At 44.1% G+C, this 12,686-nt stretch overlaps 1 protein-coding gene across 1 annotated transcript in view; it reads left to right on the plus strand.

Annotated features, from left to right (window-relative positions):
* Window positions 1-206: 206 nt before the first annotated feature.
* The window catches only part of flcn (folliculin), a 43,909-nt gene continuing 31,429 nt past the window's right edge, over window positions 207-12,686 (plus strand). The window contains exons 1-4 of the mRNA XM_060921692.1: window positions 207-514; window positions 4,563-4,772; window positions 4,937-5,083; window positions 8,973-9,188. Of these exons, the coding sequence (XP_060777675.1) occupies window positions 4,563-4,772; window positions 4,937-5,083; window positions 8,973-9,188 (573 nt within the window). The 5' untranslated portion in view covers window positions 207-514. The remainder of the gene's footprint in view (window positions 515-4,562; window positions 4,773-4,936; window positions 5,084-8,972; window positions 9,189-12,686) is intronic.

Below are 12,686 nucleotides of genomic sequence, written 5' to 3' on the forward strand. Positions count from 1 at the left end.
AGACCCTGAAGAAAGTTTCAGATCAGTTGAAGCGTATGAATTGTGGTGTCTGAAATCAAATAAAGCGCCACATAGTTCTATTTAGCTTTTTAGCACGCTGCTAGAACGAAGTGCGCATGCGCTCTCGGCCTCCTTTCCTTTCTATTTTCAGCACGTGGGCTGTCCGGTCACGCGCACGTTGTTATAAACAGAGCGCGTGACTCTGAGTCACGTGACCACAGGAGGGGAAAGGCAGTGCAGAACATTATTATCTTTATCATGTTTTTGTTGAAGGAAAATGCAGTAAGATGCACAACAGACTGGGATTTCTAGCTAATAGTGATAAAGAGATGTAGAGAGTTGTTTGATTTCTGTGCGAGCGACGTCATGGAGGAATATTTCTGAGAAACTGACTAACCGACTGTGTTTAACTTCTCCTGAGTGTTAATTCATGAATTTAGCTGAAAAGTGAAGATGTCTGGGTTTCATTAAGTCACACTTCTGTCTGGAGGTGACTGTCAGGAAGACTGAAAAGGTAAGTGAAATATATTTACAGTTATTATTATTATTATTATCATTAGTGGTAGTAATAGTAGACAAGTAGTAGTTGTAGTAGTATTACTCCTTTGTGTTATTACCTTTTCCATTTCATTTCTTATAATAATGAAGTGACATATTAATTTTAAACCCATAACATTACTTGCTTATGTCATATTTACTTTACCTTTTCAGTGGTGCATGAAAGTTTGTGAACCCTGTAGAATTTTCTAGATTTCTGCATAAATACACTACCGTTCAAAAGTTTGGGGTCACTTTGAGATTTCCTTATTTTTGAAAGAAAAGCACTGTTCTTTTCAATGAAGATCACTTTAAACTAATCAGAAATGCACTCTATACATTGCTAATGTGGTAAATGACTATTCTAGCTGCAAATGTCTGGTTTTTGGTGCAATATCTCCATAGGTGTATAGAGGCCCATTTCCAGCAACTCTCACTCCAGTGTTCTAATGGTACAATGTGTTTGCTCATTGCCTCAGAAGGCTAATGGATGATTAGAAAACCCTTGTACAATCATGTTAGCACAGCTGAAAACAGTTTAGCTCTTTAGAGAAGCTATAAAACTGACCTTCCTTTGAGCAGATTGAGTTTCTGGAGCATCACATTTGTGGGGTCGATTAAATGCTCAAAATGGCCAGAAAAATGTCTTGACTATATTTTCTATTCATTTTACAACTTATGGTGGTAAATAAGTGTGACTTTTCATGGAAAACAAAATTGTCTGGGTGACCACAAACTTTTGAACGGTAGTGTATGACCCAAACATCATCAGGTTTTCACACAAGTCCTAAAAGTAGATAAAGAGAACCCAGTTAAACAAACAAGGCAAAAATATTATACTTGGTCATTTATTTATTGAGGAAAATGATCCAATATTACATCTCTGTGAGTGGCAAAAGTATGTGAACCTCTAGGATTAGCAGTTAATTTGAAGGTGAAATTAGAGTCAGGTGTTTTCAATCAATGGGATGACAATCAGGTGTGAGTGGGCACCCTGTTTTATTTAAAGAACAGCGATCTATCAAAGTCTGATCTTCACAACACACGTTTGTGGAAGTGTATCATGGCACGAACAAAGGAGATTTCTGAGGACCTCAGAAAAAGCATTGTTGATGCTCATCAGGATGGAAAAGGTTACAAAACCATCTCTAAAGAGTTTGGACTCCACCAATCCACAGTCAGACAGATTGTGTACAAATGGAGGAAATTCAAGACCATTGTTACCCTCCCCAGGAGTGGTCGACCAACAAAGATCACTCCAAGAGCAAGGTGTGTAATAGTCAGCGAGGTCACAAAGGACCCCAGGGTAACTTCTAAGCAACTGAAGGCCTCTCTCACATTGGCTAATGTTGAATGTTCATGAGTCCACCATCAGGAGAACACTGAACAACAATGGTGTGCATGGCAGGGTTGCTAGGAGAAAGCCACTGCCCTCCAAAAAGAAGATTGCTGCTCGTCTGCAGTTTGCTAAAGATCACGTGGACAAGCCAGAAGGCGATTGGAAAAATGTTTTGTGGACGGATGAGACCAAAATAGAACTGTTTGGTTTAAATGAGAAGCGTTATGTTTGGAGCAAGGAAAACACTGCATTCCAGCATAAGAACCTTATCCCATCTGTGAAACATGGTGGTGGTAGTATCATGGTTTGGGCCTGTTTTGCTGCATCTGGGCCAGGATGGCTTGCCATCATTAATGGAACAATGAATTCTGAATTATACCAGCGAATTCTAAAGGAAAATGTCAGGACATCTGTCCATGAACTGAATCTCAAGAGAAGGTGGGTCATGCAGCAAGACAACGACCCTAAGCACACAAGTCGTTCTACCAAAGAATGGTTAAAGAAGAATAAAGGTAATGTTTTGGAATGGCCAAGTCAAAGTCCTGACCTTAGTCCAATCGAAATGTTGTGGAAGGACCTGAAGCGAGCAGTTCATGTGAGGAAACCCACCAACATCCCAGAGTTGAAGCTGTTCTGTACGGAGGAATGGGCTAAAATTCCTCCAAGCCGGTGTGCAGGACTGATTAACAGTTACCGGAAACGTTTAGTTGCAGTTATTGCTGCACAAGGGGGTCACACCAGATACTGAAAGCAAAGGTTCACATACTTTTGCCACTCACAGATATGTAATATTGGATCATTTTCCTCAATAAATAAATGACCAAGTATAATATTTTTGTCTCATTTGTTTAACTGGGTTCTCTTTATCTACTTTTAGGACTTGTGTGAAAATCTGATGATGTTTTTGGTCATATTTATGCAGAAATATACAACCCCAATTCCAAAAAAGTTGGGACAAAGTACAGATTGTAAATAAAAACGGGATGCAATCATTTATAAATCTCAAAAACTGATATTGTATTCACAATAGAACATAGACATATCAAATGTCAAAAGTGAGACATTTTGAAATGTCATGCCACATATTGGCTCATTTGAAATTTCATGACAGCAACACATTTCAAAAAAGTTGGGACAGGGGCAATAAGAGGCTGGAAAAGTTAAAGGTACAAAAAAGGAACAGCTGGAGGACCAAATTCCAACTCATTAGGTCAATTGGCAATAGGTCATTAACATGACTGGGTATAAAAAGAGCATCTTGGAGTGGCAGCGGCTCTCAGAAGTAAAGATGGGAAGAGGATCACCAATCCCCCTAATTCTGCACCGACAAATAGTGGAGCAATATCAGAAAGGAGTTTGACAGTGTAAAATTGCAAAGAGTTTGAACATATCATCATCTACAGTGCATAATATCATCAAAAGATTCAGAGAATCTGGAAGAATCTCTGTGCGTAAGGGTCAAGGCCGGAAAACCATACTGGGTGCCCGTGATCTTCGGGTCCTTAGACGGCACTGCATCACATACAGGCATGCTTCTGTATTGGAAATCACAAAATGGGCTCAGGAATATTTCCAGAGAACATTATCCGTGAACACAATTCACCGTGCCATCCGCCGTTGCCAGCTAAAACTCTATAGTTCAAAGAAGAAGCCGTATCTAAACATGATCCAGAAGCGCAGACGTCTTCTCTGGGCCAAGGCTCATTTAAAATGGACTGTGGCAAAGTGGAAAACTGTTCTGTGGTCAGGCGAATCAAATTTGAAGTTCTTTATGGAAATCAGGGACGTCGTGTCATTCGGGCTAAAGAGGAGAAGGACGACCCAAGTTGTTACCGGCGCTCAGTTCAGAAGCCTGCATCTCTGATGGTATGGGGTTGCATTAGTGCGTGTGGCATGGGCAGCTTACACATCTGGAAAGACACCATCAATGCTGAAAGGTATATCCAGGTTCTAGAGCAACATATGCTCCCATCCAGACGATGTCTCTTTCAGGGAAGACCTTGCATTTTCCAACATGACAATGCCAAACCACATACTGCATCAATTACAGCATCATGGCTGTGTAGAAGAAGGGTCCGGGTACTGAACTGGCCAGCCTGCAGTCCAGATCTTTCGCCCATAGAAAACATTTGGCGCATCATAAAACGGAAGATACAACAAAAAAGACCCAAGACAGTTGAGCAACTAGAATCCTACATTAGACAAGAATGGGTTAACATTCCTATCCCTAAACTTGAGCAACTTGTCTCCTCAGTCCCCAGACGTTTACAGACTGTTGTAAAGAGAAAAGGGGATGTCTCACAGTGGTAAACATGGCCTTGTCCCAACTTTTTTGAGATGTGTTTTTGTCATGAAATTTAAAATCACCTAATTTTTCTCTTTAAATGATACATTTTCTCAGTTTAAACATTTGATATGTCATCTATGTTCTATTCTGAATAAAATATGGAATTTTGAAACTTCCACATCATTGCATTCTGTTTTTATTTACAATTTGTACTTTGTCCCAACTTTTTTGGAATCAGGGTTGTAGAAAATTCTAAAGGGTTCACAAACTTTCAAGCACCACTGTAATTTAACTACTCAGAAATGACCTATCCGTCTTCTCATATCATTTCCTGTCACTGAGTGAGTGAGGCGGAGGGGAAGTACATTAAATTCTTTAACCCAAATAAAATCTTTACAGATGAACGCGTTAGTTGCCCTGTGTCACTTCTGTGAGCTCCATGGGCCTCGGACTCTGTTCTGCACCGAGGCTGTTCATCCACCCTCACCCTCGCTTCCTCAGCCTGGATCAGCGATGATGCCTGACCACGAACCTGAAGGAGAGCGTGATGGAGAGGGACTCACCATGAAGGCCAACAGCTCGGATACACACAGAGCCGACATGTGTGATGTAAGACTCGGAGCAATATTCATCCTCTTTACACTGTCAGATGACAGTAGAAAGACAATTGAGTTGATAAGTCACTTTGTTGTTGTAATGCTTAAATATGGCCTTACATTCTGTCTCTTTTTCTGTACTGGTGTCTGAAGTCTTTGAATCTCTTCTTCACTTAGGGCTGTCGCTCCCTGCCTGCTTCTCACCCTGGCTTTGTGAGTGTGGACAGTGAGACAGGGATTCGCTTCCTTAGTCATCAGCACCCACGTCAGCCTCAGCTGTTCAGCGTGGTGCGGCAGGCTTGTGTACGCAGTCTGAGCTGTGAGGTGAGTGCGTGTGTGTATTTGTGTGCATGTGTGTAATACAGTGTGATGGGGAAATGGTGACTGTCCTGTGATCGCTAGTTGCGAAACAGAGAACATGTTTAGATTTGTACAGACATGTAGAACAAAAAAAATTAATTTCTCCAATACTATTTTGATTTTAGTTAAAGTGACTGCCTCTAAACGCCGCTTCTTTCCTTGTACAAAGCAACAATCATGTTGATTTGACCACGTGTTTTCGAACCATAGCTGATCCAAAAGGCCATCAACTGATGGAAAATCAGTAAGATTAGCCAATTTTCACGGAATCTGCCGAGACTCATCCGGAAGATCCCGAAGGGGTGCGTGACGTCACACGTGTAACAATTCAGGTATCAATTTCGTTCATGTGTGCTGCAGTGGTTAAACCAGTCTTGATACGGAATCACGTTTTGGAGAGAATTCTGATAGTGACTGGGATTCTTATACAACCCTGATTCCAAAAAAGTTGGGACAAAGTGCAGATTGTAAATAAAAACGAAATGCAATGATGTGGAAGTTTCATAATTCCATACTTTATTCAGAATAGAACATAGATGACATATCAAATGTTTAAACTGAGAAAATGTATCATTTAAAGAGAAAAATTAGGTGATTTTAAATTTCATGACAACAACAACACATCTCAAAAAAGGTTGGGACAAGGCCATGTTTACCACTGTGAGACATCCCCTTTTCTCTTTACAACAGTCTGTAAACGTCTGGGGACTGAGGAGACAAGTTGCTCAAGTTTAGGGATAGGAATGTTAACCCATTCTTGTCTAATGTAGGATTCTAGTTGCTCAACTGTCTTGGGTCTTTTTTTGTCGTATCTTCCGTTTTATGATGCGCCAAATGTTTTCTATGGGTGAAAGATCTGGACTGCAGGCTGGCCAGTTCAGTACCCGGACCCTTCTTCTACGCAGCCATGATGCTGTAATTGATGCAGTATGTGGTTTGGCATTGTCATGTTGGAAAATGCAAGGTCTTCCCTGAAAGAGACGTCGTCTGGATGGGAGCATATGTTGCTCTAGAACCTGGATATACCTTTCAGCATTGATGGTGTCTTTCCAGATGTGTAAGCTGCCCATGCCACACGCACTAATGCAACCCCATACCATCAGAGATGCAGGCTTCTGAACTGAGCTCTGATAACAACTCGGGTCGTCCTTCTCCTCTTTAGTCCGAATGACACGGCGTCCCTGATTTCCATAAAGAACTTCAAATTTTGATTCGTCTGACCACAGAACAGTTTTCCACTTTGCCACAGTCCATTTTAAATGAGCCTTGGCCCAGAGAAGACGTCTGCGCTTCTGGATCATGTTTAGATATGGCTTCTTCTTTGAACTATAGAGTTTTAGCTGGCAAAGGCGGATGGCACGGTGAATTGCGTTCATAGATAATGTTCTCTGGAAATATTCCTGAGCCCATTTTGTGATTTCCAATACAGAAGCATGCCTGTATGTGATGCAGTGCCGTCTAAGGGCCCGAAGATCACGGGCACCCAGTATGGTTTTCCGGCCTTGACCCTTACGCACAGAGATTCTTCCAGATTCTCTGAATCTTTTGATGATATTATGCACTGTAGATGATGATATGTTCAAACTCTTTGCAATTTTACACTGTCAAACTCCTTTCTGATATTGCTCCACTATTTGTTTAAGTTAAGTTAACACATTTAAGTTAAGAATTAATGATGATGATTGTGCATGCGCATTTTTCTTCCTCTTAAAGTGCATCAGATATGATAAGATCAGATGTCACGAGCGTGTAAATGTTGCTCATAATCCTGCATCTAGTGCACTGTGTGTGTGTGTGTGTGTGTGTGTGTGAGCGAGAGATAATAGGGGAATCGACAAACTGTCCAAATGTCAGATCAAATGTCATTTATTAAATAAATGGGTTTCTTTTTGCTCCAGTAATTCCCATGTGGTCGTTCTGGTGGTGGTGAACACTTGATGAATCAGATTTATTATTAGTAGGGGACATGAAATCTACCCACTTTTTTTGCATAAACCCCACCCTCTGTCACTGTAGATTTGTGTTTTTTTCTTGGAAATTCGTGAACCGAACGTCCTGTTGTATATGAATTTGAACACCCAAACACAATGCGGCGCTTTCACATCGTTATTTTTGTAAGATTCCTACAACAATATTGTGGCAGCGGGGGCATGGTCAAGCGTCGGTCTGTGACCGGAGGGCGGAGTCAGGGAAGGTAAGTGGCAGAATCACTGCACCTGATGTGAATTAATGTGTTTGTGTGTCTTCCCCAGTGACCGCGCCCTATTTAAGGAGAGCGAGCGAGAGCAGAGGGAGCTCTCTCCCCAACCAGACGACTGATGTGTGTGTGCGTGTGTCTGAGTGTCTGGGAGAGTGTGACGCTGGAAAGTGTCACAATTGAGGTTTTTCACCTGACGTCACAGGGTCACGTGACGCCCCTGTGTCCGCCATTTTGAACGTCAAGCTAGCTAATGTCAACATAGTACCTAGTATGTTACTGTAGCAACGTTTACGTTCAGTCATTTGGATGACTGTTAAAACCTTTCAGTCTCAAGTTTTTCCTTTACTGTATTTACTAGTTTACTGAGCCAGCGCGCTCCGGGGCAGGCTAGCCAGCGCGCTCCGGGGCAGGCTAGCCAGCGCGCTCCGGGGCAGGCTAGCCAGCGCGCTCCGGGGCAGGCTAGCCAGCGCGCTCCGGGGCAGGCTAGCCAGCGCGCTCCGGGGCAGGCTAGCCAGCCTGCCCCGGGGCGCGCTAGCTCAGTAAACTAGTAAATACAGTAAAGGAAAAACTTATAACGGGCCATGTCTCAACAGACTAAGAAGTTATTTCAATGACATTTAATAACATTTTGTTTATCCTGAGGACCGAAAGTAAATGAAAATGTGAACAAACCTTAGCTGTCAGTGAACAATCCTGGTGGAAGCAGGTAAACGTCGTTCTCTAAGCCTGCTAACCTCAATTTTTGCAAATACCTCTCCCTCTGCTTGCCCTGTAAAGGCCCTACGTCGCTGGATAGTGAAGGTGTTTTCTGCATCTCGCTCCTTTTTCTTTTATGTTTTTCGTTTGTCACCTTCCTCGCATTCAAACTGATTCGAGCCGTGACGTCCAAAATGGCAGCCTCATATGACTTGGTCACGTGGGTGAAAAACCTCAATAAAAAGAGTTTTGTGAACTCAGTGCTGGCCTGCCGTCCTTCTGCGCTCGTCCCAGGTTTCAGCACCACTGTGACAGTTCGTATGGGTGGGTGGAGCACAGAAGGACGGCAGGCCAGAACTGAGTTCACAAAACTTTTTTTTTTTTTTTGTGACACTTTTCAGCGTCACACTCTCCCAGACATTCAGACACACGCACACACATCAGTCGTCTGGTTGGGGGGAGAGCTCCCTCTGCTCTCACTCTCTCTCCTTAAATAGGGCGCGGTCACTGGGGAAGACACACAAACACATTAATTCACATCAGGTGCAGTGATTCTGCCACTTACCTTCCCTGACTCCGCCCTCCGGTCACAGACCGTCGCTTGACCACGCCCCCGCTGCCACAAATATCCAATCTCGGATAATAGTAAATAAACAAGCACGGAGTCAGATAAACCGAAATGACCCAGATAACCGGGGTTCCACGTGTGACGTCATGAGAGATTTGCCCTGAGGCAAGGCTGCCTTTTTCCGGGATCCGGATGCCACGATTTGTCAGTAGTTTTGTGCTTGATCATAAAATAACAAATAATTAATGTTATTTTTTTCCCCTCCTGCTTTATTGATTCATTCTGGTCATTGCTAATGATGTATATTCATTTTCAAGCACTATCAAAAGGCATTGCATACACTTTAAATCGGGCTGATCTGACCATGAACACCGGTGCTGTTTTTACAGGTATGTCCAGGTAGAGAAGGACCCATCTTCTTTGGGGATGAGCAGCATGGCTTTGTGTTCTCACACACGTTCTTCATCAAAGACAGCCTGGCGCGTGGCTTCCAGCGCTGGTACAGTATTGTTATAGTGGCCATGGACAGGATCTACCTCATCAACTCGTGGCCTTTCCTGCTGCGCCACCTCAAAATCACCATCCAGAGTCTGCAGACCACAGCACTTCAGGTAGCAGAGGTCCAATCCTAGTAATCGCAGAATACTAGCTCAGGGCTGGCTTTATAACAACCGTCTGACAAAATCAGAGTTAATGTGCAGTTTACTAATCACAGTTCTGAAAGATCCAAAATGTTGCCAAAGGTACTGCACTCTAACTGAATCTTTAATTGTGACACATCTGCATTTCTTAGCTGCTTCTTCATTGGAATAGATGGGTTGTAACTGATGTTAGTGATGGTGACATATACGCACTGGCCATTTTATTAAGGACACCTGTAAATCCTGCTCATTCATGCTGTTATCCCCCGCTAGCTGAAAGGCCCGAAGGGGGATTATGTCGTAGCGATCTCCGTCCGTCCGTCCGTCCTGGGAAAGGGTGCTCACCTTCTGAAATCAACTCCTCTCGCAATTTTTGGACGAATTTCTCGAAGTTTGGCAAAAGGCCTTGTTATATGACGGTAATACGCATATTGCGATTTAATTTCATTTGTGAAAATTTTCCCAGAGTTTTGACCCTTGATTAAATAACTTTGACAATTTCATGAGGGGCGGCACGGTGGTGTAGTGGTTAGCGCTGTCGCCTCACAGCAAGAAGGTCCGGGTTCGAGCCCCGTGGCCAGCGAAGGCCTTTCTGTGTGGAGTTTGCATGTTCTCCCCGTGTCCGCGTGGGTTTCCTCCGGGTGCTCCGGTTTCCCCCACAGTCCAAAGACATGCAGGTTAGGTTAACTGGTGACTCTAAATTGACCGTAGGTGTAAATGTGAGTGTGAATGGTTGTCTGTGTCTATTGGCCCTTTTCCACTACCCTTTTTCAGCTCACTTCAGCTCGCTTCAGCCCGACACGGCTCGCGTTTCGACTACCTCAGAGCAGCACGACTCAGCTCGCTTCAGCCCTGCTCAGCCCCCAAAACTCGCACGGTTTTGGAGTGGGGCTGAAGCGAGCCAAACCGAGCTGAGTGAGGCTGGGGGCGTGAGGAGACACTCCCCTGTGCACTGATTGGTGAGGAGGAGTGTCCCCACATGCCCACACACGCCCCGCGAGCACGCTGGGATCTGTAAACACCGCAAACCCGGAAGAAGAAGAATTACGAATTATGAGAATTTCTGAAGCCTTATGCGCCTCACCTCATCTATACGCTCTTGCCAGTATCTGTTGGCGTTGTCGGTGACAACAAGCCACAGCACCAAGACCAGCAACACTAACGACTCCATGTCCTCCATGTTTATTGTTTACTATCCGGGTCGTGAGACTACCGCTTAAAAGCTCACTGATGTCACTGTTTGCGCCGCCTAACGACATCACGTGACGTCCACCCACTTTCGCTAACTCCACCCAATGTGTCCACCCACTTCCAGCCAGCACGGTTCAGCGTGGTTGTAGTCGAAATGCAACTCCAACAGCCCCACTCAGCTCGACACGGCACGGCTCAGCACGGCACGGCTCAGCCCAACTCAGCCGCGTTGGTAGTGGAAAAGCGGCATTTGTGTCAGTCCTGTGATGACCTGGCGACTTCTCCAGGGTGTACCCCGCCTTTCGCCCGTAGTCAGCTGGGATAGGCTCCAGCTTGCCTGCGACCCTGTAGAACAGGATAAAGCGGCTACAGATAATGAGATGAGAATTTCCTGAGGGTGTACGGTCTTCTGAAATCAACTCCTCTCACAATTTGTGGAGGAATTTGACCAAACTTGGCAAAAGGCTTTGTTATATGGCAGTTATACACAGATTGAAATTTTGTTTAATTTGGGCAGATTTTACCAGAATTATGCCCTTAATTATTAACAAACTTGTACTTTGGCAATTTCATCAAGGTGTGCTTGCTTTCTGAAATCAACTTCCCTCACAATTTTTGGAGGAATTTCATATAATTTGGCAAAAAGGTTTTTTTTTATCCCCCGCTGGCCGAAAGGCCCAAAGGGGGATTATGTCGTGGCGATGTCCATCCCAGGAAGGGTACTCCCCTTCTGAAATCAACTCTTTCCACAATTTTTGGAGGAATTTCACGAAACTTGACAGGATTCTTTATGTCGTCGGTAATGCGCATATTGCAAGTTTGTTCAATTCAGTCGCATTTTACCAGAGCTGTAGCAGAGCTGCCAGCGGGGGATATTGTGCTCTCAGACCCCTTTTCCACCAAATCAGTTCCAGGGCTGGTTCGGGGCCAGTGCTGGTGCTGGTTCACAACTCGTTCAACTTGCGAGCCAGCTGAGAACCAGTTTGCTTTTCCATAGCTCGCGGTGCTAAGGGGAGCCACATCATTAGTTACGTCGCTGTATACGTCAGTTACGTCGCTACGTTTGCATAAACCTTGGCGCGAATATCGAAGCAAAAACAACACGGAAGAAGCAGCAGTGGCAACAACAACAATAATAATAATAAATGACTTCGCGTTTGTACAGCTGCTGCTTCTCGTTGCTTAAAAATGGCGATCTTTCGCGGTCTTGTTATTGTTGTTGGTCTTAACAACTCCCCCCCCCCCCCCCCCCCACTGACGTAAGCGGTTCTTTCCTCTGGCCCAGCAGAGAGTTGGTGCTAGCCTGGAACCGGTTTTTCTGGCCCCAGAGCCAGTTCTTTGTCAGTGGAAACAGAAAACCCGGTTCCAAACTAAGCACTGGCCCCGAACCAGCCCTGGAACTGCTTTGGTGGAAAAGGGGCATCAGAGCGCTCTTGTTCATTTATGCAATTCAGCTGTCCAGTTTCAGTGAACCTGTGCTTGCCCTTGGCTGACAGGAATGAGACCTGATGCAGGGTTCTCCACTTCTCAAAAATAAAAGGTGGGGATCTAGGGACGGAGCCCTGGTGGGGGGGGCCAGGGGGACAAAGTCCCCCTGAAGCTGACAGACTTTAGACTTTTTTGACAGTGAAACTGGCCAATAAATGGATAGGAAATGCTAAATCATTGTTAAAATCATTTTATAAAAACTTAACACATTCTTACTGTATATATCATCTTTATTGTCAATGTGAGACTCATTTGACATTTCAGTTAAGACTAATGCGCCTGTTGTGCATCCCTGAATTAGTTATTTTTTTCTGTGTGTGCGTGAAAAATAAATGAACTTCCATGCATAAACAAAATACCCAATTACAATAAATGCATACATTTTTTTAGAATACACATAATGTTAATTGGGTGAAACCACTCCAATCCATGCACGAGCTGGTGCGCGTGCCAGAGACTGGCACTACAAAGCCACCCCGGCCTCCGTAGTTCAGGTCCTTTGACCCAGGAACCCGGAAGTCCTGCAGTAAACAACCACAGTGAAGCAACGAGAAAATGCAACTCTCGCCTACACATTCACAGATACGTAAAATAAAAGACCTCAACTTAACTTGTGTGTGTGTTGTTGTATGATTATTGTAACTGTGTATGGTTAGAAAAGACGATAGATAAGTGTAACCGTTGCCCAACAACGCTACAAGCAACCTGCGTGTGCGCCGAAAAGTTATTTAGCTGCTGGCTAGCTGCAGCTTGTAGCTTCCAACGTTACTATGTGTCAGTCTA

This window comes from Neoarius graeffei, chromosome 5 (assembly GCF_027579695.1).
Source record: "Neoarius graeffei isolate fNeoGra1 chromosome 5, fNeoGra1.pri, whole genome shotgun sequence".
Lineage (NCBI taxonomy): Eukaryota > Metazoa > Chordata > Actinopteri > Siluriformes > Ariidae > Neoarius > Neoarius graeffei.